Source organism: Oncorhynchus clarkii, chromosome 30, assembly GCF_045791955.1.
Source record: "Oncorhynchus clarkii lewisi isolate Uvic-CL-2024 chromosome 30, UVic_Ocla_1.0, whole genome shotgun sequence".
In the NCBI taxonomy this organism is placed as follows: Eukaryota; Metazoa; Chordata; class Actinopteri; order Salmoniformes; family Salmonidae; genus Oncorhynchus; species Oncorhynchus clarkii.
In genome coordinates, this window is record NC_092176.1 from 19,750,117 (window position 1) to 19,775,587 (window position 25,471).

General features: G+C 42.4%; 1 protein-coding gene across 2 annotated transcripts in view; it reads right to left on the minus strand.

Annotated features, from left to right (window-relative positions):
- LOC139389321 (probable E3 ubiquitin-protein ligase HECTD4) overlaps positions 1-5,234 on the minus strand; it is a 70,288-nt gene extending 65,054 nt beyond the window's left edge. For both annotated transcript variants that reach the window (XM_071135987.1, XM_071135985.1), the window contains exon 1: positions 4,593-5,234. In XM_071135987.1, the coding sequence (XP_070992088.1) occupies positions 4,593-4,739 (147 nt within the window). In that variant the 5' untranslated portion in view covers positions 4,740-5,234. The remainder of the gene's footprint in view (positions 1-4,592) is intronic.
- Between the last annotated feature and the right edge of the window lie 20,237 nt (positions 5,235-25,471).

Sequence of the window (25,471 nt, forward strand, 5' to 3'; positions counted from 1 at the left end):
TGCAAAGTTTATTTTGGGCATTACATTTACTATTAGATTAATACCTGGCTACTAGCAGTAGGTGTTATAGTTAGTGATCGAGCGAATGTGTTTTGAGTTTCCACTTCCTCAAGTGGTGAATGAGCACCAACTGAATTAGGCCTATATAATATTAAAGCACATAAAGATGAAGACAAATTCATGTCTATTAAACAAACAAATCAGACCCTATTTTGACAGTAAAATAACACAAATAGCCTAATTGTCAACCTAAAATTCATGACGATCACTGGATTAAGTTGCACAACAAAATATTTTGAATCAAGCATTCATGCTTGGAAATGTTAGATGTAACAACTTATTTACGTAATACCATCTCCGTAGTCTATTACACTTCTTAAAGTATTGTGAATTACTTTATAAGATGAATGAAATTAATTATATTGTGCGACACAGCGAAACACATTTCTTGGGTGCCACCAAATCATGGGCTAGTCCCACCAACTGAAAAAGTTAGTGGCACCATTGACACCAGGGGAAAATGTTCGTCCGGAGCCATGATGATGTCAGGGTTGACTGGACAGGGCCTTTTAACATTAGAACCACCTGGCCTTTCAGCCTTCAAGTACCCACTAGAGAACATAGCTGGGCGTTCCATTTAGCATATGCATCAGCTGCATATCAACCCGCAAGGTGTACAAACATAAGCACCAACACTTGATAAATAGTGCATATTGTAAATGATGAATTGAATGAAATATAAACATTAAAAAGGATATGTTTTATATAATTCTACAAATTCCTAGAAAAAACCTAGGCCTATAGCCTATTTTCATTTACCTTACAATAAAAAAAAATGTAATCTATTTGATCAACTTTATTGTAGATTTGATTAGTAATAGAGTTACAGTAATTAATGAAGTCCAGTTACAGCTTATTTTTGACAAAGTAGAAACTAAAAATATTATAAAATAATAACCAGCCAGGTGCACAGGTGAAATTGTTTTCCATTTTCCTAAACAAAAGTACAAGAACAACTGTAGAGGATAAATAGCATAAAAAAATATTTTTGTTAATATATTCATGACAAGATATAAAAAGTAATTTGTTGATTGTATGGGACACTGTATTGAGTCCTTATATGCGTGCCTTTACACATACATGAATCAATCTCCTCTTCATGCTTCGGGTGCACAGTCAGCACTAGAGGTCGACCGATGATGACTTTTCAACGCCGGTACCGATTATTGGAGCACGAGAAAAGCCGATACCGATTAATCGGCCGATTATTTATTTGTAATAATGCCAATTACAACAATACTGAATGAACACGTATTTATTTATTTTATTTTACTCCCCAATTTCGTGGTATCCAATTGTTTAGTAGCTACTATCTTGTCTCATCGCTACAACTCCCATACAGGCTCGGGAGAGACGAAGGTTGAAGGTCATGCGTAATGAACACTTATTTTAACTTAATATAATACAACAATAAAATCAATTTAGCCTCAAGTAAATAATGAAACATGTTCAATTTGGTTTAAATAATGCAAAAACAAAGTGTTGGAGAAGAAAGTAAAAGTGCAATATGTGCTATGTAAGAAAGCTAACGTTTCAGTTCCTTGCTCAGAACATGAGAACATATGAAAGCTGGTGGTTCCTTTTAACATGAGTCTTCAATATTCCCAGGTAAGAAGTTTTAGGTTGTAGTTATAGGAATTATAGAACTATTTCCCTCTATACCATTTGTATTTCATTAACCTTTGACTATTAGATGTTCTTATTGGCACTTTAGTATTGCCAGTGTAAAAGTATAGCTTCCGTCCCTCTCCTCGCTCCTCCCTGGGCTCGAACCAGCAACACAACGACAACAGCCACCATCGAAGCAGCGTTACCCATGCAGAGCAAGGGGAACAACTACTAGAAGGCTCAGAGCGAGTGACGTTTGAAACGCTATTAGCGTGCGCTAACTAGCTAGCCATTTCACTTCGGTTACACCAGCCTCATCTCGGGAGTTGATAGCTTGAAGTCATAAACAGCGCAATGCTTGACGCACAACGAAGAGCTGCTGGCAAAACGCAAAGAAAGTGCTGTTTGAATGAATGTTTACACGCCTGCTTCTGCCTACCACCGCTCAGTCAGATACTTAGATACTTGTATGCTCAGTCAGATTATATGCAACGCAGGACACGCTAGATAATATCTAGTAATATCATCAACCATGTGTAGTTAACTAGTGATTATGATTTATTGTTTTTTATAAGATAAGTTTAATGCTAGCTAGCAACTTTCCTTAGCTTACTGCATTACTCCACAAGGAGTGCAACGAGAGAGAGGCATTTCACTTCGGATTCCAATCTTGCAACCTTACAGTTTACTAGTTTAACGCAATCGGCGCCCAAAAATACAGATTTTCGATTGTTATGAAAACTTGAAATCGGCCCTAATTAATAGGCCATTCCGATTAATCGGTCGACCTCTACTCAGCATGGGCCTTGTTTCGTGTGCACCTGCCGCAGGTGTCGCATAATCTTTCTGAAGCGGTTGCGTGGAATGCTCCACCCCATACCTATCAGACCAAAATGACTCCACATCAACGCTCTTCCACCATGTGCCCCGCAGAACATATAAAGGTCCAATAAAATCTTTGAGTCCAGACACGTCCCACATATTGTTTCCTTTTCTGTGCGCATGAGCAACAGTACAATCGCTGATGTGCTGCAACATCTACACGTCACATACCGTAAACTCGTCACTCTTTTCTTACCAAAACGTGCCATCCCTCCCCGATTCCAGTCTCATCGTGGCAGTTGAGATCACCATTTCAGTTTGCTCTGTTCTGTTTTTTCTGCGGCGAGGTTCAGGCATCGGAGGCGAAGGATCGAAGTGAACATCAGAATCAGATGAAGACTCATCAGCAACGTCGATTTCAAGCTCAATATCCGATCCTCCATCCTACTCCAACTTATCGAAATGCTGCAGCATTTGCAATGCTGTCAGTGCGTACATTAGTTTGTTTCGGCTTGCCATTGTGAACTACACACATTGTATTTTGTACTCAGTGTCTGATTTGACTCTCAAGAGGGGAAATGATATACCATTTCCAGACTTTCATAATAAAATAATTAGACCACCCACAATTGTTCATCATCATCACACTATTGTTCTAAATTCAATCCTCATTATTCAGATAAAATTCAATCACCCTTTTCACCCTCCTCATCATTCAGTTCATTGAAGTCACATGCACCATTATCTGTTTCAATCTGATTTATATCGCCCACTCATCCATTGAAAACAGAATAGCATATTTTTATTGTACGTTTAGTATGTTACTATTTTTTGCTTAGTAGCCAGAGCAATGCTGCCGTGCGAGTGGTCTTGTGCTGAATGCATGGACAGCATAGAAATTCTTGAAAAAGGTTTCATTTGGAAATCTTGAATTTTGAGATATTTGATTATGGTAAGTGTCGTAGAAACTGCAGAACATGCTCTTTCTGATACTATAGAAATCTAAATGTTTTATCTGCATGAAGATTTGATAAAGGATTTGATAAAGTAAGCTGTGTGTGAATACTTTCTGAAGGAAGTGTAGATTAGGTGAAAGAAAAAAATCTTTGTAATTAATTTTGAATTCAGGCTGTAACAACATAATATAGAATAAGTCAAGGGGCGGCAGGTAGTCTCATGGTTAGAGTGTTGGGCCAGTAACCGAAAGGTTGCTAGATCGAATCCCCGAGCTGACAAGGTAAAAATCTGTCGTTCTGCCCCTGAACAAGGCAGATAACCCACTCTTCCTAGGCCGCCATTGTAAATAAGAATTTGTTCTTAACTGACTTGCCAAGTTAAATAAAGGAAAAATAAAAATGAATACTTTCTAAAGGCACTGTCAAGCGTGCCAATGATGAAGCATTCTGTGCTGAACAAGACCTCTTGGCTACTTACTGGCTTGAGGAGCTTTCAAGAGCGCTGAATTTACTGTTTCCTATTGTATTTGTCCAGTTTGTGTGCCATGCCAATGTGCTTTGAATAATTTAAGTGAGAATAGGTCGGTGAGCTGATGAATACAACAATAATAGCCTGCCACCACTCAAGAGCACCCAATGTCTGGACCAGAGGGGACACGGTTCCCACAAAGGGTGGGGATTTAAAGGCCATGATAATAAGCTACCCTTGCTAGCTAGCTACGTCGTGAGTCATCATGCCTACACACTGTTATTCATATAGCAACTAACACTACATTATCTTCATATTATAGACTGTCTACTAACTAGCCTGTTACTGTAAACAATGGTCAACGTTATGTTTCAATGTTCTCTTTAGTTAACTAGCGTAGTTATTGGTCATGCTCCTCGTCAAGCCGACGTTTGCGTCCTTAGCTAGATAATGTTACACATGGACATGACTAGCGAAACGTGTTGCTATTAATGTGACTTTATTCATATGGAATTATATAACTTGCTGCTTGGCAATCCCTACTAGTTAATGCTGAGCAGGTAGGTAGCTAGCGCTTAACAATTTATCTAGCTAAGTTAACTAACGTTAGCTGTGTTCGCTTCCTCCAAGAAAAAAATCAAAATGCAACCGTTGAGATGCAGACTAACAGTACTCACCTCCTGCTCAGTGTCCCCCTGCTCAGACACACCGATTTCACTGGGAAGTTCAGCCAGATCCGTGACCCGAATCAGTCCATCGTGAAGGAAAATAGTCTCTTCCTTCACTGACAACCACTGGGACGAATCCACGGCCCCGGAGCCCATCTCTCTCTCCTCCGAGAAAAATGCCAGAAAGGTCGAACATTAAAACAAATCCAATCCGAAATGACAACAACACTACCCGACAGACATGCTGTCAGTCAGATGAGAAACTCAGACCTACTCCGACCCAGCTAGCTAGCTTGGTAACGCCAATCGTACTACCAAATATTTGTGGGTACCACTTTGCTGCTACGGGTGCTAGCTATCGAGGCTTGCTAGCGAACATAGGTCGGCCAGCTGATCGCACTGTGTGGGGCAGGTTCTTTCTTCCGCTACCAACTGTACCATTGAGCATATCGTACTGTCTTTACAGAGCAGTGGGCGTGACACTGTCTCTAAACCGTAATATTTAGAGCATAGTTTAGTAATTGCCTGCCTTCTCCAGCTGAACACGAAGTCTGAGCATAACCAAAACACGATAAGAATGCAGGAAAAACGGCTCCGATGGTGGTCCAACAACTGATTATTAGTGGCCGGACAGATAATGGAAACCCCACAGCTGTCGGTGAGACGCCATGTTTCTTAGGCCAACAGTTACTGTTCCCAGCATACATTGCGCTTTAGCCTACAATAAACACGTCAACAAATTGAACCCCCAAAATATAATTTATTATCAATACTAAGATTGTATGTATGTATCGTCATAGTTTGTTTAATACTCATGGTTACATTTGTACATTTTCTGATTGCGGTGACAATGTAGGTAAATTATGATAATCTGACACAATATTCAAAGCAAAAAGCCTTTAGGTGTGAAATGCAGCACTGTTTACACTACACAATTCAACATTATCCACTGATGACACTCAAATTAAGAAACAATTATTAATTAATATGTGTAAAGATAGGTGGTCAATCGCCTTACTTTTAAAAGTACGAGGGCGCCACCTCCTGAGCATTTTTTAAGGCTCTTGGCTGAAAGATAGTGCACCTTTACAACATTAGGGAAGTTTGTAATCTGAGATAACGAAAAACAGAGATTGGTTATATTTAAGTATTTTAATCGAGAAGTACATAGACTTAATATAAATATATTAAATGAAAACCATTTGTCAGGGGTCTTCTCACAAGTCACAACTCTAGTTTTCATTTAGTTATTATCCAGTTATTATCATTATTTACAGTTGAGATCAAAGGTTTAGGGTTTGGATCTGGATGGTATTTCGAGCAGCAACTCAAGTCCGTTTTGCATAAGGCTTGCAAAACGTACAGGTTGATGTTAGACAGATGTATTGCATAATGTATACACGATACAAAATTATTCCCATTCTGGTAACTGGTAAGGGTGCTGATGTTTGGGAGACATCAGCCTAGGTTTTTTTGGGGCTCAATGATCCTTAGACATAGTCTCTAGAGGCGAACAGGAGTCCCTCTTTTTGTATCTTTACTTGTGCCCTGAGCATTGTCTTCCTCTTGCCTCCATGTTTTAAAATACATGAATTAAAAAAAAACAAAAAAATAAAATATTGTATGTTAACATTAGATCCCACAAGCACTGTTTCAACTGTATACAGTATACTGCTATAGCCTATTTATTATTGTTATCACATTGACACTAGGTAGGACAGTGACACATTGCATGTAACAATTAGCAATATCAGCTTTGTGAAGAGATCACATTAAAAAGTCTAAGGGGCAGTTGTGGCTCTTTGCAAATATATCACATGTTTTAATTGAGCCAACCTTTTCCCCAAAGACAGTCTTTTAAACTTCACACATCGAGGCAGAATAGAGACACAAAGTCCTGCAGGACGGATAGGAGAATCTTGGTCCTCTCCAAGTATCTAATCTGACCAGCCAGCAATGTGGTGGAGGAAGCGGAGAGAGATGGAGGGACAGAGGAGATCGATGATCCAAGTAGACAGTCAGTGGATAAGAATTAAGAGATGTTAAGAGAAATACGCAAACAATTTCAGAAAGGAAACACACAGTTTGTGTGTATATATACGTGTGTGTGTGTATGCATGCGTGTGTGTGTCAGAGATGTGATCATGCATAAAGTAATTATCTAATCCATTTAAAGGAAGGTAACTGCAAGTTAGAGCAGATCTTCTTAATTGACCACAGTGAAAGAGATCAATATAGAGCCACAAATGTGCCAGCTTGCAAGATTATACTGTATGTACCGGTATACGGCTACTGTCTCACCTGCGGGTGCAATCACAATGGTACAGTCTTTGATTCCATGTTGTGAAGATCATCTCTCTTCTCCAGAGGGGGAATGTTGTATTTACATTCATCCAAATGCTTGAGGGTCCCACAAAGATGCAGGCTATCTGTAACAGAGAATAAACGGAACATGCTGTAGCTACATGAGTCATGATGATATAACTGATAAATTACACAATTACGACCTTTCCCTTCAATCGGATCCATACTGCTTTATATCTATGTGGACAAAGCCACATCGTTTGTTATCCTCCATGGCTGAATTTTTACTGAGGCAGTTTGTATTATACTTCACAACACAAAACCACTGTTTGTGACCAGGTTGTTTTCTTGGTTATAATATTGTCCATGCTATGGACCCTAACTATTCAAAACTACTTTCTTTACAGCTTTCTTCTATTTTGTAACCTCAGAGCACACAGACATGTCATTTGGGCAATGCCACTGAAATGTAACAAACAAATATTTCAGGCTTTAGCAACTCTGTTCCCACACAGACCGAATGACACACACATGCAATCCATGTAGTCTTCTTCTTCATCATCTTCTTCTATGATATCATGGCGGTCCGCAAACAATCGTTTAGGTGCATGCCGCTACCTACTGTGCTGGAATGTACGATCAATCATGATCTGCCCAATTCTGTACTACCATGAATTAAAATAATTTAAATCCCTACTAACTTCTACCAAACACTCCCACTCCCCCCAAAACCCCTCCCCAACCCCCCTAAACTTGATCTATATCATACTGAAACACTCCACCCTTGGGATTGTTCAGTATGACAACAACGATTTCAACAGCAACATCTGTTACCCCGAATATCTATTTTGCAGTCTCCACAATAATCTTCAACCTGGCATTTCTGCTTTCCACAACCCAAGTCGTATTGATAACCTTACCAATAAAAGCTATGAAGTCAACTTTATTCATTATCAAAGTGACCTTTGACACCGCACATTCATGAGCACAAGATTTCTGAACAGGCCTCCAAACCATGCCAGGACCAGCAGAAACACTAGACCTTTATTTCCTTTGTTTTGTCATTATTTAGTATGGTCAGGGCGTGAGTTGGGGTGGGCAGTCTATGTTTGTTTTTCTATGATTTGGGTATTTCTATGGTTCGGCCTAGTATGGTTCTCAATCAGAGGCAGGTGTCATTAGTTGTCTCTGATTGAGAATCATACTTAGGTAGCCTGGGTTTCACTGTGTGTTTGTGGGTGATTGTTCCTGTCTCTGTGTTTGCACCAGATAGGGCTGTTTTGGTTTTTCACATTTCTTGTTTTGTTAGTCTGTTCATGTGTAGAGTCTTTATTAAAGAACCATGAATAGAAACCACACTGCATTTTGGTCCGCCACTCCTTCAAGTCAAGAAAACCGTTACAAAATCACCCACGACAACAGGACCAAGCGGCGTGGTAACAGGCAACAGCGGCGCAAAGAGGAATGGATATGGGACGATGTATTGGACGGCAAGGGTTGCTACACATGGGAGGAGATCCTGCCGGGAAAGGATCGCCTTCCATGGGAACAGGTGGAGGCAGCCGGAGAGAGGAGCCGGCGATATGAGGGAACACGGCTGGCAAGTAAGCCCGAGTGGCAGCCCCAAAAATGTATTGGGGGGGGCACACAGGAACTATGGCGAAGCCAGGTAGGAGACCTGAGCCAACTTCCTGTGCTTACCGGGGGGCGAGAGAGACCGGGCAGGCACCGTGTTATGCTGTGAAGAGCACGGTGTCCCCAGTGCGGGTGCATAGCCCGGTGCGGTACATTCCAGCTCCGCGTATCAGCCGGGCTAAAGTGGGCATCGAGCCAAGTGCCATGAAGCCGGCTCTACGCATCTGGTCTCCAGTGCGTCTCCTTGGGCCGGCTTACATGGCACCAGCCTTGCGCACGGTGTCACCGGTTCGCCTGCATAGCCCAATGCGGGCTATTCCACCTCGCCACTGTCACGTTCTGACCTTTATTTCCTTTGTTTTGTCATTATTTAGTATGGTCAGGGCGTGAGTTGGGGTGGGCAGTCTATGTTTGTTTTTCTATGATTTGGGTATTTCTATGGTTCGGCCTAGTATGGTTCTCAATCAGAGGCAGTTGTCATTAGTTGTCTCTGATTGAGAATCATACTTTTTGTATTTTTTTTATTTTACCCCCTTTTTCTCCCCAATTTCCCTCCACCTCCACCTCCAAATCTATCCCGCTCCAGAGTACAGGCCTCGGTGTAACACTCATTCCTCCGACGATAAACCCGAATCCAACCATCACCCCAAAACCACGACTCGTCAGTGAAGAGCACTTTTGTGCCCATAGGCAAGAAGAGCACAGTTTGTGCCCATAGGCGACGTTGTTGCCGGTGATGTCTGGTGAGGACCTGCCTTACAACAGGCCTACAAGCCCTCAGTCCAGCCTCTCTCAGCCTATTATGGACAGTCTGAGCACTGATGGAGGGATTGTGCGTTCCTGGTATAACTCAAGGTGTTGTTGTTGCCATCCTGTACCTGTCCCGCAGGTGTGATGTTCGGATGTACCGATCTTGTGCAGGTGTTGTTACACATGGTCTGCCACTACGAGGACGATCAGCTGTCCGTCCTGTCTCCCTGTAGCACCGTCTTAGGCGTCTCACAGTACGGACATTGCAATTTATTGCCCTGGCCACATCTGCAGTCCTCATGCCTCCTTGCAGCATGCCTAAGGCACATTTACGCAGATGAGCAGGGACCTTGGGCATTTTTCTTTTGGTGTTTTTCAGACTCAGTAGAAAAGCCTCTTTAGTGTCCTAAGTTTTCATAACTGTGACCTTAATTGCCTACCATCTGTAAGCTGTTAGTGTCTTAACAATCATTCCACAGGTGCATGTTCATTAATTGTTTATGGTTCATTGAACTAGCATGGTAAACAGTGTTCAAACCCATTACAATGAAGATCTGTGAAGTTATTTGGATCTTTACAAATTATCTTTGAAAGACAGAGTCCTGAAAAAGGGACGTTTCTTTTTTTGCTGAGTTTCTAGGTCACAAGGCTGCTCATTATGGCGTACACCTGTCACCATCGTTTACGAGCACCTGTGCGTCATCAGACTCCCCTGGACTCCATCACTTCCCTGATTACCTCCCGTATACATGTCACTCCCTTTGGTTCCTTCCCCAGGTGTTATTGTTTCTGTTTCATGTTTGTGTTTCTTGTTTTGTATTATGTTGTGTTCATTTATTAAAACAATCACTCCCTGAACTTGCTTCCCAAATCTCAGCGCACATCATTACAGCTGACCAGTAGTAGTGTAAAAAATTGGGAAGACTCTGCCCGCCTGCAGGCTTAGGTCTCTCTAGATATACCTTTCTCATTCGTGGATTTGACTTACTCCAAATGAAGTTGAAAATGTAGCTGTCCAGTTGTTTGAACATCGACTTTGGCAGAAAAATGGGAATCATTTGGAATAAGTACAAAAACCTAGGCAGTACAGTCATCTTAACAGAATTAATGCGACCTGCTAATGAAATGGGAAGAGACGACCACCTTATGAAATCCTGCTTAGTGCGATCCAGGAATGTTTTGAAGTTGTTTAAACAGAGCCTTAAATGAGCGTATAACCTTTATCCCCAAATAAATAAAGACCTGATGCTCCACCTTAAATGGGAAATTAGCAAACCCAATACCTTCTGCTAACTGATTAATGGGGAGCACATATTTTGTTAGGTTGCAATGTAAGTGCTTTAATATGTTTGGACCCCAGGAAGAGTAGCTGCTGCCATGGCAAGGGGATAAACAGCAACCCTGCCTGTCCCCCTGTGGAGAGGGAGGTAGCTGGAGGTAACATTGTTGGTGTGAACAGAAGCCACCGGGAACAAGTACAAAATCTTCATCCAGGAAAGGAATGACGGGCCAAACCCAAATCTCTCTAGTACTGTAAATAGATATTCCCACTCAACCCGGTCGGAAGCCTTCTCAGCATCAGATGACTCTCAGCATCAGATGACGACCTCTGGTCGAGTTGAGTGGGCAGAATAAAAAACATTAAATAGCCGGTGCATATTATTGAGAGACTGCCTACCTGAGATAAATCCAGTTTGGTCAGACTTAATTATATTACTCATCACTGTCTCTAAGTGGCGCTATAGGACCTTAGTGAGAATTTCATAATCGCAACACAAAAGGCTTATAGGGTGGTATGAGCCACAGTCTAGGGGATTCTTGTCCTTTTTAAGCAAAACCGAAATAGTCACCTGGGTAGGTCTATGGGGCAGTTTCTGAGAAGAATGGATTTCATTGTACATTGAGCTGAGGATAGGGGATAGTTTAGAGGAGAATGCTTTATAAAATTCAATAGGGAAGTCGTCAGGCCCAGGATGCATGGACTGGATTGCCAGAGTTGCGTCATCATCACTTCAAATCAAAGTTTATTTGTCACGTGCGCCGAATACAACAGGTAGACCTTACAGTGAAATACTTACTTACAGACTCTAACCAATAGTGCAAAAAAGGTGTTAGGTGAACAATAGGTAAGTAAAGAAATAAAATAACAGTAAAAAAACAGGCTATATACAGTAGTGAGGCTATAAAAGTAGCGAGGCTACATACAGACACCGGTTAGTCAGGCTGATTGAGGTAGTATGTACATGTAGATATGGTTAAAGTGACTATGCATATACAGTGCCTTGCGAAAGTATTCGGCCCCCTTGAACTTTGCGACCTTTTGCCACATTTCAGGCTTCAAACATAAAGATATAAAACTGTATTTTTTTGTGAAGAATCAACAACAAGTGGGACACAATCATAAAGTGGAATGACATTTATTGGATATTACAAACTTTTTTAACAAATCAAAAACTGAAAAATTGGACGTGCAAAATTATTCAGCCCCCTTAAGTTAATACTTTGTAGCGCCACCTTTTGCTGCGATTACAGCTGTAAGTCGCTTGGGGTATGTCTCTATCAGTTTTGCACATCGAGAGACTGACATTTTTTCCCATTCCTCCTTGCAAAACAGCTCGAGCTCAGTGAGGTTGGATGGAGAGCATTTGTGAACAGCGGTTTTCAGTTCTTTCCACAGATTCTCGATTGGATTCAGGTCTGGACTTTGACTTGGCCATTCTAACACCTGGATATGTTTATTTTTGAACCATTCCATTGTAGATTTTGCTTTATGTTTTGGATCATTGTCTTGTTGGAAGACAAATCTCCGTCCCAGTCTCAGGTCTTTTGCAGACTCCATCAGGTTCTCTTCCAGAATGGTCCTGTATTTGGCTCCATCCATCTTCCCATCAATTTTAACCATCTTCCCTGTCCCTGCTGAAGAAAAGCAGGCCCAAACCATGATGCTGCCACCACCATGTTTGACAGTGGGGATGGTGTGTTCATGGTGATGAGCTGTGTTGCTTTTACGCCAAACATAACGTTTTGCATTGTTGCCAAAAAGTTCAATTTTGGTTTCATCTGACCAGAGCACCTTCTTCCACATGTTTGGTGTGTCTCCCAGGTGGCTTGTGGCAAACTTTAAACGACACTTTTTATGGATATCTTTAAGAAATGGCTTTCTTCTTGCCACTCTTCCATAAAGGCCAGATTTGTGCAATATACGACTGATTGTTGTCCTATGGACAGAGTCTCCCACCTCAGCTGTAGATCTCTGCAGTTCATCCAGAGTGATCATGGGCCTCTTGGCTGCATCTCTGATCAGTCTTCTCCTTGTATGAGCTGAAAGTTTAGAGGGACGGCCAGGTCTTGGTAGATTTGCAGTGGTCTGATACTCCTTCCATTTCAATATTATCGCTTGCACAGTGCTCCTTGGGATGTTTAAAGCTTGGGAAATATTTTTGTATCCAAATCCGGCTTTAAACTTCTTCACAACAGTATCTCGGACCTGCCTGGTGTGTTCCTTGTTCTTCATGATGCTCTCTGCGCTTTTAACGGACCTCTGAGACTATCACAGTGCAGGTGCATTTATACGGAGACTTGATTACACACAGGTGGATTGTATTTATCATCATTAGTCATTTAGGTCAACATTGGATCATTCAGAGATCCTCACTGAACTTCTGGAGAGAGTTTGCTGCACTGAAAGTAAAGGGGCTGAATAATTTTGCACGCCCAATTTTTCAGTTTTTGTTTTGTTAAAAAGTTTGAAATATCCAATAAATGTCGTTCCACTTCATGATTGTGTCCCACTTGTTGTTGATTCTTCACAAAAAAATACAGTTTTATATCTTTATGTTTGAAGCCTGAAATGTGGCAAAAGGTCGCAAAGTTCAAGGGGGCCGAATACTTTCGCAAGGCACTGTATGATGAACAGAGAGTAGCAGTAGTGTAAAAGAAGGGTTGGCGGGTGGTGGGTGGCGGGACACAATGCAGGTAGCCCGGATAGCCAATGTGCGGGTGCACTGGTTGGTCGGCCCAATTAAGGTGGTATGTACATGAATGTATAGTTAAAGTGACTATGCACATATGATAAACAGAGAGTAGCAGCAGTGTAAAAAGAGGGGTTGGGGGGGGCACACAATGCAAACAGTCTGGGTAGCAATTTGATTACCTGTTCAGGAGTCTTATGGCTTGGGGGTAAAAATTGTTGCGAAGCCTTTTTGTCCTAGACTTGGCACTCCGGTACCACTTGCCCTACGGTAGTAGAGAGAAAAGTCTATGACTAGGGTGGCTGGGGTTTTTGACAATTTTTAGGGCCTTCCTCTGACACCGCCTGGTGTAGAGATCCTGGATGGCAGGCAGCTTAGCCCCAGTGATGTACTGGGCCGCACGCACCACCCTCTGTAGTGCCTTGCGGTCAGAGGCCGAGCAATTGCTGTACCAGGCAGTGATGCAATCAGTGCTTTTGATGTTGCAGCTATAGAACCTTTTGAGGATCTCAGGACCCATGCCAAATCTTTTTAGTTTCCTGAGGGGGAATAGGTTTTGTCCTGCCCTCTTCACAACTGTCTTGGTGTGTTTGGACCATGACAGTTTGTTGTTGATGTGGACACTGAGGAACTTGAAGCTCTCAACCTGCTCCACTACAGCCCTGTCGATGAGAATGGGGGCGTACTCGGTCCCCCTTTTCCTGTAGTCCCCAATCATCTCCTTTGTCTTGGTTACGTTGAGGGATAGGTTGTTATTCTGGCACCACACAGCCAGGTCTCTGACCTCCCTATAGGCTGTCTCACAGCCTTGTGTATGTTGACCTGGTTAAAGGTCTTACTCACGTCGGCTATGGAGAGCGTGATCACACAGTCGTCCAGAACAGCTGATGCTCTCATGCATGCCTCACTGTTGCTTGCCTCGAAGCGAGCATAGAAGTGATTTAGCTCGTCTGGTCTGCTCGTGTCACTGGGCAGCTCGCAGCTGTGCTTTCCTTTGTAGTCTGTAAAAGTTTGCAAGCCCTGCCACATAAGATGAGCGTCGGAGCCGGTGTAGTATGATTCAATCTTAGCCCTGTATTGACGCTTTACCTTTTTGATGGTTCATCGCAGGGCATAGTAGAATTTCTTGAAAGCTTCCGGGTTAGAATCCCGCACCTTGAAAGCTGCAGCTCTACCCTTTAGCTCAGTGCGAATGTTGCCAGTAATCCATGGCTTCTGGATGGGGTATGCACTGTGGGGACGACGTCCTCGATGCACTTATTGATAAAGCCAGTGACTGATGTGGTGTACTCCTCAATGCCATCGGAAGAATCCCGGAACATGTTCCAGTCTGTGATAGCAAAACAGTCCTTTAGTTTAGCATCTGCTTCATCTGACCACTTTTTTATAGACCGAGTCACTGGTGCTTCCTGCTTTAATTTTTGCTTGTAAGCAGGAATCATGAAGATATAGTTGTGGTCGGATCTACCAAATGGAGGGCGAGGGAGAACTTTGTACGCATCTCTGTGTGTGGAGTACAGGTGGTCTAGAATTGTTTTCACTCTGGTTGCACATTTAACATGTTGATAGAAATTTGGTAGAACTGATTTAGGTTTCCCTGCATTAAAGTCTCCGGCCACCAGAAGCACTGCCTCTGGGTGAGTGGTTTCCTGTTTGCTTATTTCCTTATACAGCTGACTGAGTGCGGTCTTAGTGCCAGCATCTGTCTGTGGTGGTAAATAAACAGCCACAAAAAGTATAGCTGAAAAATCTCTAGGCAAGTAGTGTGGGCTGCAATTTATCACAATATACTCTACTTCAGGTGAGCAAAATCTACAGACTTCCTCAGATTTCGTGCACCAGCTGTTGTTTACAAATATGAACAGACCCCCTTCGTCTTACTGTGCTGTTCTATCTTGCCGATGCAGCGTATATCCCGCTAGCTGAATATCCATGTCGTCATTCAGCCACGATACCGTGAAACATAGGATATTACAGTTTTTGATGTCCCGTTGGTAGGATATTCGAGATCGTACCTCGTCTAGTTTATTGTCCAGTGATTGCACGTTGGCGAGTAGTATTGACGGTAACGGCAGCTTTCCCACTCGCCTTTTCCGGGTCCTTTGTACCTGCGTCGCTTCCTCTTGCAAATAACGGGGATGTCGGTCCTGTCGGGTGTTTGGAGAATGTCTTGTGCATCTTCTTTGTTGTAGAAAAAATATTTGTCTAATCTGAAGTGAATGATCGCTGTCCTGATATCCAGAACCTCTTTTTTGCCGTAAGATACGGTTGCAGAAACATTATATGCAAAATAAGTTACAAATAATGCAACAAAAAAAAACACATAATAGCACAATTGGTTGGGCGCCCATAAAACTGCTGCCATTTTACTTATTGAGGCATCCATGTAAATTTGTTCATCTGAATTGAGACATGGGATGTCCAGATTGTCTATAAATGCATGCATACAAGATGTGTAAGGAAGAGCCTCTGACAAGTAAAGAGCAGAGTAGAATTGCTTAACTAGAATTTTGATTTCTTTGGGATTGGCATAATTTACAGTGCCTTGCGAAAGTATTCGGCCCCCTTGAACTTTGCGACCTTTTGCCACATTTCAGGCTTCAAACATAAAGATATAAAACTGTATTTTTTTGTGAAGAATCAACAACAAGTGGGACACAATCATGAAGTGGAACGACATTTATTGGCTATTTCAAACTTTTTTAACAAATCAAAAAACTGAAAAATTGGGCGTGCAAAATTATTCAGCCCCCTTAAGTTAATACTTTGTAGCGCCACCTTTTGCTGCGATTACAGCTGTAAGTCGCTTGGGGTATGTCTCTATCAGTTTTGCACATCGAGAGACTGACATTTTTTCCCATTCCTCCTTTCAAAACAGCTCGAGCTCAGTGAGGTTGGATGGAGAGCATTTGTGAACAGCAGTTTTCAGTTCTTTCCACAGATTCTCGATTGGATTCAGGTCTGGACTTTGACTTGGCCATTCTAACACCTGGATATGTTTATTTTTGAACCATTCCATTGTAGATTTTGCTTTATGTTTTGGATCATTGTCTTGTTGGAAGACAAATCTCCGTCCCAGTCTCAGGTCTTTTGCAGACTCCATCAGCTTCTCTTCCAGAATGGTCCTGTATTTGGCTCCATCCATCTTCCCATCAATTTTAACCATCTTCCCTGTCCCTGCTGAAGAAAAGCAGGCCCAAACCATGATGCTGCCACCACCATGTTTGACAGTGGGGATGGTGTGTTCATGGTGATGAGCTGTGTTGCTTTTACGCCAAACATAACGTTTTGCATTGTTGCCAAAAAGTTCAATTTTGGTTTCATCTGACCAGAGCACCTTCTTCCACATGTTTGGTGTGTCTCCCAGGTGGCTTGTGGCAAACTTTAAACAACACTTTTTATGGATATCTTTAAGAAATGGCTTTCTTCTTGCCACTCTTCCATAAAGGCCAGATTTGTGCAATATATGACTGATTGTTGTCCTATGGACAGAGTCTCCCACCATAGCTGTAGATCTCTGCAGTTCATCCAGAGTGATCATGGGCCTCTTGGCTGCATCTCTGATCAGTCTTCTCCTTGTATGAGCTGAAAGTTTAGAGGGACGGCCAGGTCTTGGTAGATTTGCAGTGGTCTGATACTCCTTCCATTTCAATATTATCGCTTGCACAGTACTCCTTGGGATGTTTAAAGCTTGGGAAATCTTTTTGTATCCAAATCCGGCTTTAAACTTCTTCACAACAGTATCTCGGACCTGCCTGGTGTGTTCCTTGTTCTTCATGATGCTCTCTGCGCTTTTAACGGACCTCTGAGACTATCACAGTGCAGGTGCATTTATACGGAGACTTGATTACACACAGGTAGATTGTATTTATCATCATTAGTCATTTAGGTCAACATTGGATCATTCAGAGATCCTCACTGAACTTCTGGAGAGAGTTTGCTGCACTGAAAGTAAAGGGGCTGAATAATTTTGCACGCCCAATTTTTCAGTTTTTGATTTGTTAAAAAAGTTTGAAATATCCAATAAATGTCGTTCCACTTCATGATTGTGTCCCACTTGTTGTTAATTCTTCACAAAAAATATAGTTTTATATCTTTATGTTTGAAGCCTGAAATGTGGCAAAAGGTCGCAAAGTTCAAGGGGGCCGAATACTTTCGCAAGGCACTGTAAATCAGCTGCAACACAGATTCCAGGTAAGGTGCAGCTAGCAGAGGAATATCGAAGCTGGTGAGATAACTTTTTCTGTTGTTACCTTTTCTCTGTGTTCATGAGATGTCTGCCTCGACTTATACAGAAACTTCTCCGTTTGTTTAGTGGAAAGATTGTCAAATTCCAATTGGTGTAGCAGTCTCTCTTTGCAGAGTTCAGGAGTCAGAGAAGAGGCATATCTGTTCTCCACATCTAGAATGAGTTGAGATGGCTCTGATAAAGGTTTAGTGTGCTGTTTATTGTCATATGCTGTGTATGAAATAATCTGGCCCCTTGAGACATGAGACATGGCCCCTGACATGAGACATGTCAGGGGCACTACAAGATAGTAGTTGTAGGTCAAGTCGCCACGCGCGTTGTGACACAGTACTGTCCGGAAAGCTGATATCTAGCTGGACAGGGCTATGGTCTGAAATAAAGATACTGTGATATTGGCTATTAGTTACAAAAGGAATAATCATATTGTCCAGCAGGAAAAATAAAATCCTAGAGTATGAGAGGTGGACTGGAGAAAAGAAATGAGTACAGTTTAGCAGTGGGATTGCTCCTCCTCCATGGATCAGAAAAATTATAGGATTCTAGAAATTATCTGTTTACTGCACCTGATTTTGAAATTATATTGTTGGGCTTCAGTCTGGATCTGTCTAGACTTGGATGTAATACACAATTGAAATCTTCGCCCAGTATCAAATGATGAGAGTTAAGGTCGGCAAGTGTTGCAATGGGATCTGAGAAAAATTGAGCGTCATCCCAATTAGGACCATAGATCTTAGCCAGAACAACCTGTCTGCGAAACAATTTTCCCATCACTATAATATATCTGCCATTTGTATCTGAAATTACTTTGGAGGAGACAAACTGGGTGCCTTTTCTGATAAGGATGGCTGCCCCTCTGGCCTTAGCACCAAAGTTGGTGTGAAATATTTGGTCTACCCATCCTCTCTTTAGTTTATCATGGTCGCTGGACCAGAGATTTGTCTCTTGGAGAAAAACAATGTCTGGACTTAAAGACTTAAGATGAGCATACACTCGGTTCCAGCTGATAAAGCAGCTGATAAAGCAAGTGGAGCCTAGAGTATGTGAATTAGGCAGAGACATAGTAATTACAAATGAATGTAGTACAATCACATGTCCAGTGTGCTGAAAGGTCAGAGTAATAAAATATGAAGAACATTTAAAAAACAGCTAAAAACAAAACACCCAGAAGAAAACCTTGAACCCCTATGCTGGCCTTCCCATTGCTGGAAGGCTGCATCTACCTCTCATAGACTATAGCTAAATACTACCATGTTAAACCAAACCTCAGGAGAGCTCTATCCAGGGCAAACATAATCAAGTTTACATATAGGGAAGGGATTCTGGAGGGAACCACCTCAGTTCTCCAATGTATCTTATGCAATATGCATATTTGAAGGATAATAAAAAAATATATAAAAAAGGAGGTAGATTCCCCCCCCCCCCCTAGGGTAAGGGGCAGAGTAATGGCCTACAATGGCTAGTTACTCATATGTTGCCTGTCCTCCTGTGGATGAACTACAAGATGGCGCCGACAGAGATGGTCACCTCACTTCGCGTTCTTAGGAAACTATGCAGCATTTTGTTTTTTATGTATTATTTCTTACATTGTTACCCAAGGAAATCTTAAGTCGTATTACCTTTAGCTGAGAATAACTATTGGATATAAGAGCAATGTCAATTTACCAACATTCCGAACAGGAATACGACTTTCCCGAAGCGGATCCTCTGTTTGGACCACCACCCAGGACAATGGATTTAATCCCAGTAGCCGACCCAAAACAACGGCGCCGCAGAAGGGGCAGACGGAGCGTCCTCCTGGTCAGGCTCTGTAGACGTGTACATCGCTCACTGCTCCTGAGTATACTACTTACCAATGTCCAGTCTCTTGACAACATGGTAGACGAAATTCAAGCAAGGGTTGCCTTCCAGAGAGACATCAGAGATCGTAACATTCTCTGTTTCACGGAAACATGGCTCACTCGGAATATGTTATCAGAGTTGGTACATCCACCCGGTTTCTTCACGCATCACGCCGACAGAAACAAACATCTCTCTGGTAAGAAGAGCGGGGGTGTATTCCTTATGATTAACAATTTGTGGTGTAATCATAACAACATACAGGAACTCAAGTCCTTTTGTTCCCCTGACCTAGAATTCCTTACAATCAAATGCTGACCGCATTGTCTACAAGAGAATTCTCTTAGATTATAATCACAACCGTGTATATCCCCCCAAGCAGACACCTCGACGGCCCTGAAAGAACTTCACTGGACTCTATGTAAACTGGAAACCATATATCCTGAGGCTGCATTTAATGTAGCTGGGGATTTTAACAAGGCTAATCTGAAAACAAGGCTCCATACATTTTATTAGCATATTGAATGCGCAACACGAGCTGGCAGCATTCTGGATCATTGCTACTCTAACTTCTGCGACGCATACAAAGCCCTCCCCTACCCTCCTAATCTGATCACGACTCCATTTTGTTTCTCCCTGCCTATAGACAGAAACTAAAACAGGAAACGCCCATGCTCAGGTCTGTTCAACGCTGGTCCAACCAATCAGATTCCACGCTTCAAGATTGCTTCGATCACGTGGACTGGGATGTGTTCCGGACAGCCTCAGACAACAACATTGATGTATACGCTGACTCGGTGAGCGAGTTTATTAGCAAGTGCATCGGTGATGTTGTACCCACGGTGACTATTAAAACCTTCCCTAACCAGAAACCGTGGATTGATGGCAGCATTCTTGCAAAACTGAAAGCGCAAACCACTGCTTTTAATCATGGCAAGGCGACCAGAAACATGACCGAATAAAAACAATGTAGCTATTCCTTCTGCAAGGCAATCAAACAAGCTAAGCGTCAGTATAGAGACAAAGTAGAGTCGCAATTCAACGGCTCAGACATGAGAGGTATGTGGTAGGGTCTACAGTCAATCACGGATTACAAAAGAAAACCAGCCCCGTCACGAACACCGACGTCTTGCTCCCAGACAAATTAAACAACTTCCTTGCTCGGTTTGAGGACAATACAGTGCCACTGACACGGCCCGCTACCAAAACCTGTGGGCTCTCCTTCATCGTGGCCAACGTGAGTAAAACATTTAAACGTGTTAACCCTCGCAGGGCTGCCAGCCCAGACGGCATCCCTATCCGCGTCTTCAGAGCATGCGCAGACCAACTGGCTGGTGTGTTTACAGATATATTCAATCAATCCCTATCCCAGTCTGCTGTGCCCACGTGCTTCAAGAGGGCCACCATTGTTCCTGTTCCCAAAAAAGCTAAGGTAACTGAGCTAACACTCACTTCTGTCATCATGAAGTGCTTTGAGAAATTAGTGAAGGATCATATCACCTCCACCCTACCTGATACCCTAGACCCACTCAAATTTCCTTACCGCTCCAATAGGTCCACAGACGACGCAATTGCAATCACACTGCCCTATCTCATCTGGACAAGAGGAATGCCTATGAAAGAAAGATGTTCATCGACTACAGCTCAGCACTTAACACCATAGTACCCTCCAAGCTCATCCTTAAGCTCGATGCCCTTGGTCTTGACCCCACCCTGTGCAACTGGGTCCTAGACGTTCTGACGGGACGCCCCCCGGAAGTGATGGTAGGAAACAACATCTCCACCCTGCTGATCTTCAACACTGGGGCCCCACAAGGGTGCGTTCTCAGCCCTCTCCTGTACTCCCTGTTCACCCATGACTGCGTGGCCATGCACACCTCCAACTCAATCATCAAGTTTGCATACGACACTACAGTGGTAGGCTTGATTACCAACAATGACGAGACGGCCTACAGGGAGGAGGTGAGGGCCCTCGGAGTGTGGTGTCAGGAAAATAACCCCACACTCAATGTCAACAAAACAAAGGAGATAATTGTGGATTTCAGGAAACAGCCGAAGGAGCACCCCCCTATCCATATCGACGGGACAGTAGTGGAGAAGGTGGAATGTTTTAAGTTCCTCGGCATATACATCACGGACAAACTGAAATGGTACACCCACACAGACTGCGTGGTGAAGAAGGCCCAACAGCACCTCTTCAACCTCAGGATGCTGAAGAAATTTGGCTTGTCACCGAAAACACTGACAAACCTTTACAAATGCACAATCGAGAGTATCCTGTCGGGCTGTACAGCAACTGCTCCGCCCACGACCGTGAGGCTCTCCAGAGGGTGATGCGGTCTGCACAACACATCACCGGGGGCAAACTTCCTGCCCTCCAGAACACCTACATCACCCGATGTCACAGGAAGGCCAAAAAGATCATCAAGGACAACAACCACCCAAGCCACTGCCTGTTCACCCCGCTATCATCCAGAAGGTGAGGTCAGTACAGGTGCATCAAATCTGGGACTGAGAGACTGAAAAACAGCTTCTATCTCAAGGTCATCAGACTGTTAAACAGCCATCACTAACATTGAGTGGCTGCTGCCAACATACAGACTCAAATCTCTAGCCACTTTAATAATTCATAATTGGATGTAATAAATATATTTACTTATTCTTATTCATCCCTTTACACTTGTGTGTATAAGGTAGTTGTTGTGAAATGGTTAGATTACTTGTCAGATATTACTGCACTGTCGGAACTAGAAGCACAAGCATTTCGCTACACTCGCATTAACATCTGCTAACCATGTGCATATGACCAATAAAATTTGATGTAGGTGTGCAATGATGTATTCTTTGGCAGGACCCTGGTAGGGTCCATGAATGTGTTCTGCTCGCCGGAGGGCGTAGTGATCTTCAGCACTGCTGGGTAGAGAATGCAATACTTGGTGTTCAGACAGCAATGTAGAAGCTGTCTGAACCCTTCTCCCAGTGCTGCCTGTTCTCAAGGTCCTCCACCTTGGAAGTAAGTTTGACGACATCTGATGATAGCCGGTTGACTTGCTCTTCCAGTGTCACCACTTTGTCAGAGTAAGTATTTGCGCCGCCTTCCAGGCTATTCAGATGGATGTCCTGTTTCACCAAGTCTTCTTTAACGAAGTCGATCTTTGTGTTGACCTCAGTGGTGACAGTGGCTATTTGTGTGGATAGGTTAGTGGATAGTGGCTCCACCTTAGCCAGCACCGTCTGTTCAGACTTAACGATAGCCATCATTACCTTGGCTAGGTCGGGGGGATCAGAGTCCGTGTCAGTGTCCGGTGAGCCCTAGGCTTTTGTGTCTCATGGCCGTTGTTGTTTCGACATTTTATGATGAAAAGGACAAAAATGTGAATTGAGTTTGATTCCTAATTAAATGTTACAAAGGTAACACAGCTGGTCAAGTATTAATAGTAAATTGTTCACCCTGGACAGGAGCACCAAGAAAACGGTCACCAACTTCCATTATTTTAACTGGTAAAGGTGGACCTTCAGACAAGTCTTGTGAGGCCTATGGGTGAGCAAAACAGCCGACATGTAAGTGTTCGTGATGTCTCATGGTCTGGCAAACACCGCTCTAGCGCTGTCACCTTTCACCGCAGATGCGGAAGCGCGAGACAGGCGGATACCACCGGACAGCTGATGAAACTGTGGGTTTGCACAACTGAAGAATTTCTGCACAAACTGTCTCAGGGAAGTCTCAGGGAAGCTCATCTGTGTGCCCATCATCCTCACCAAGGTCTTGACCTGACTGCAGTTCGGCTTCCTAACTGATTTCAGTTTGTCCGTTTCAGTCAGCTGACAAACACTGCTCTAGCTCTTTCACCTTTTACAGCAGATGCGGAAACGTGATGTAGGCGGTTGCGGTGGATTGATCCAATGCAAAAACAACAACAGATATCTCTATCTTAAACAGACAGATATATATAGGGATTTTTGTATTATGCTCATTTGATTTTCACGGGGGAGCGGACATCACTCTTAGGGGATGCTGCAGCACCCTCAGCACCCATACTTCCTGTGGCTATGCATGGGGGTTATATAATTTTCCATAAAAATGGAAGACAGGTCTCAGACAATTTTGTTATATTCTGTACGTAAATCCGAGACACTAGTATGATATGTTACATTTCATATGGTATGTATTAATTTGTGGATGTCCATCACCCATTTTGTATGATATGTTACGAATTACAATTCCTTTTATATGTTACGAATTTGCGAAACGTACTATATGTTACGAATTCTAGCTAAATGGCTAACGATAGCTTAAGGTTAGGGTTAGGGGATGGGTTAGCTAAAAGGGTTCAAGTTAGGGTTAGGGTTAGCTAACATGCTAAGTAGTTGCAAGTAGCTAAAAAGTCATAACTAGTTGAAAAGTTGCTAAAATGCTAAAGTTATCCGGGATGAGCTTTGAAATCACAAACTTTGGGCTGCTAGACATTTGCGCTGTACAACCCACCCCCGACCAACCACTCTACTTTAGTTTTTGCCTTAAGTAACCATCTGTCTTATGTATCCATACCAAAGATAACATATCATACTAATGTCCGTGTGTCGGATTTATATTTACTATGTTACGTCTAGTCTATGAGACCAGGCTGAATGCACATGTAACAAATCTGATACAGCAGCCTTGTCGACTTGCTTCATACTGTAGTTTAGAATGAAGTCAATAAACAAGAGTTAGGGGTAGAAGAAGTCACCACTGGATGGAGAAATCAGAGAAGCCTACAGATGTGAGGTGATCGGTGATGTATTAAAATTACACACCCTCCTCACTTTATGATTAAATAAGAGAAATGTAAATAGTAGCCTATACAGTTGACTCCAATTGTCATCAAGAGGTTGTAGCCTAAAACTTAGTATCCTACATCATCTTCAAGGAATGGAACATTTAAATTCAACCTGTCCCTACCTGCATAGGCTACCATACAATAAATTAGACCTACTATATTTGTAATCAACAGACTTTATTTCCATGGGATCTAAAAGTTTCCTTTGATATTTTAATTGCAGTCTTGATGTTAAATTATTGTATTGATTTTAATGTCAGAGGCAAGTGCCAGAATCATTGTGATCGCAGTGACACAACACTGAAAAAAACTTGCCTTCAAATGACAAGTATGCTTTTAATCTTTCCAAACACTCAAGAGGTATTATTTGGGGTGTGAAAGTCATATGGGGAATCCATACCGTTTATAGGCTACATTAAAAATACTTTTACTATGAGTGCATTTTTTAAGGGGAATATGTAACTTACATTTTTGTTTTTATTTATAGGTATGTATTCAAATACTGTATATTGTATAATACATACCCATTATCCCCACTAATGGCACCACATCAAGTAAATAAGTTTGCATCAGAGGCTGGTGAGGAGAGCTATAGGAGACAGGCTCATTGCAATGGCTGGAATGGAATTAATGGAAAGGACTCAAACATATGGTTCCCATATGTTTGATGATTTCGGTACCGCTCCATTAATTCCATTTGAGCCCATCCTCCTATAGCTCCTCCCACCAGCCGCCTCTGGTTTGCATGTAACAACGTTATCACTCGGATTCCAAATCCTTGTCTTCACATGGTAAAAAGTAGGGTAAACAATTTGAGACCTGATGCAAAAGAAAAATTGACAAGCAAGTAGCATCAACACCACAAAGAAACACAACCTACTTATTATCACACCACAAAGACCATAGACAGTACACAAGATAATGATCTCAAGTTTGTCCATTTCAGATAGCTTTTATTGATCTGTGTAAACCTAACTCCTTGTAAAATCTTTACATGCAAATTCATTTGCAAACATACATAGATATTTAAATGTATTTTCTCTCCAGTGCATGCACTACTTATTTACAGTTACATAAATAAAACCAAAAAATCATTTCATTAAATACTGTAGGCAGAAAAAAATAGATAACAGTTGTGTCCTCTTTAGGTTTAGAGATACTTACTATCTAGAAGAGAAAATAGAAACTAATGAAGGTTAAAGACCACTGAACTGGTTCCAGAACAGAACAGGTAGGCTACAGTAGTACTGTAGAACCAGTGAAAATCAAGTGCATACGCAACAAAATAATGTTGAAATTGTGGCCACTGGTGGACAACAAGAC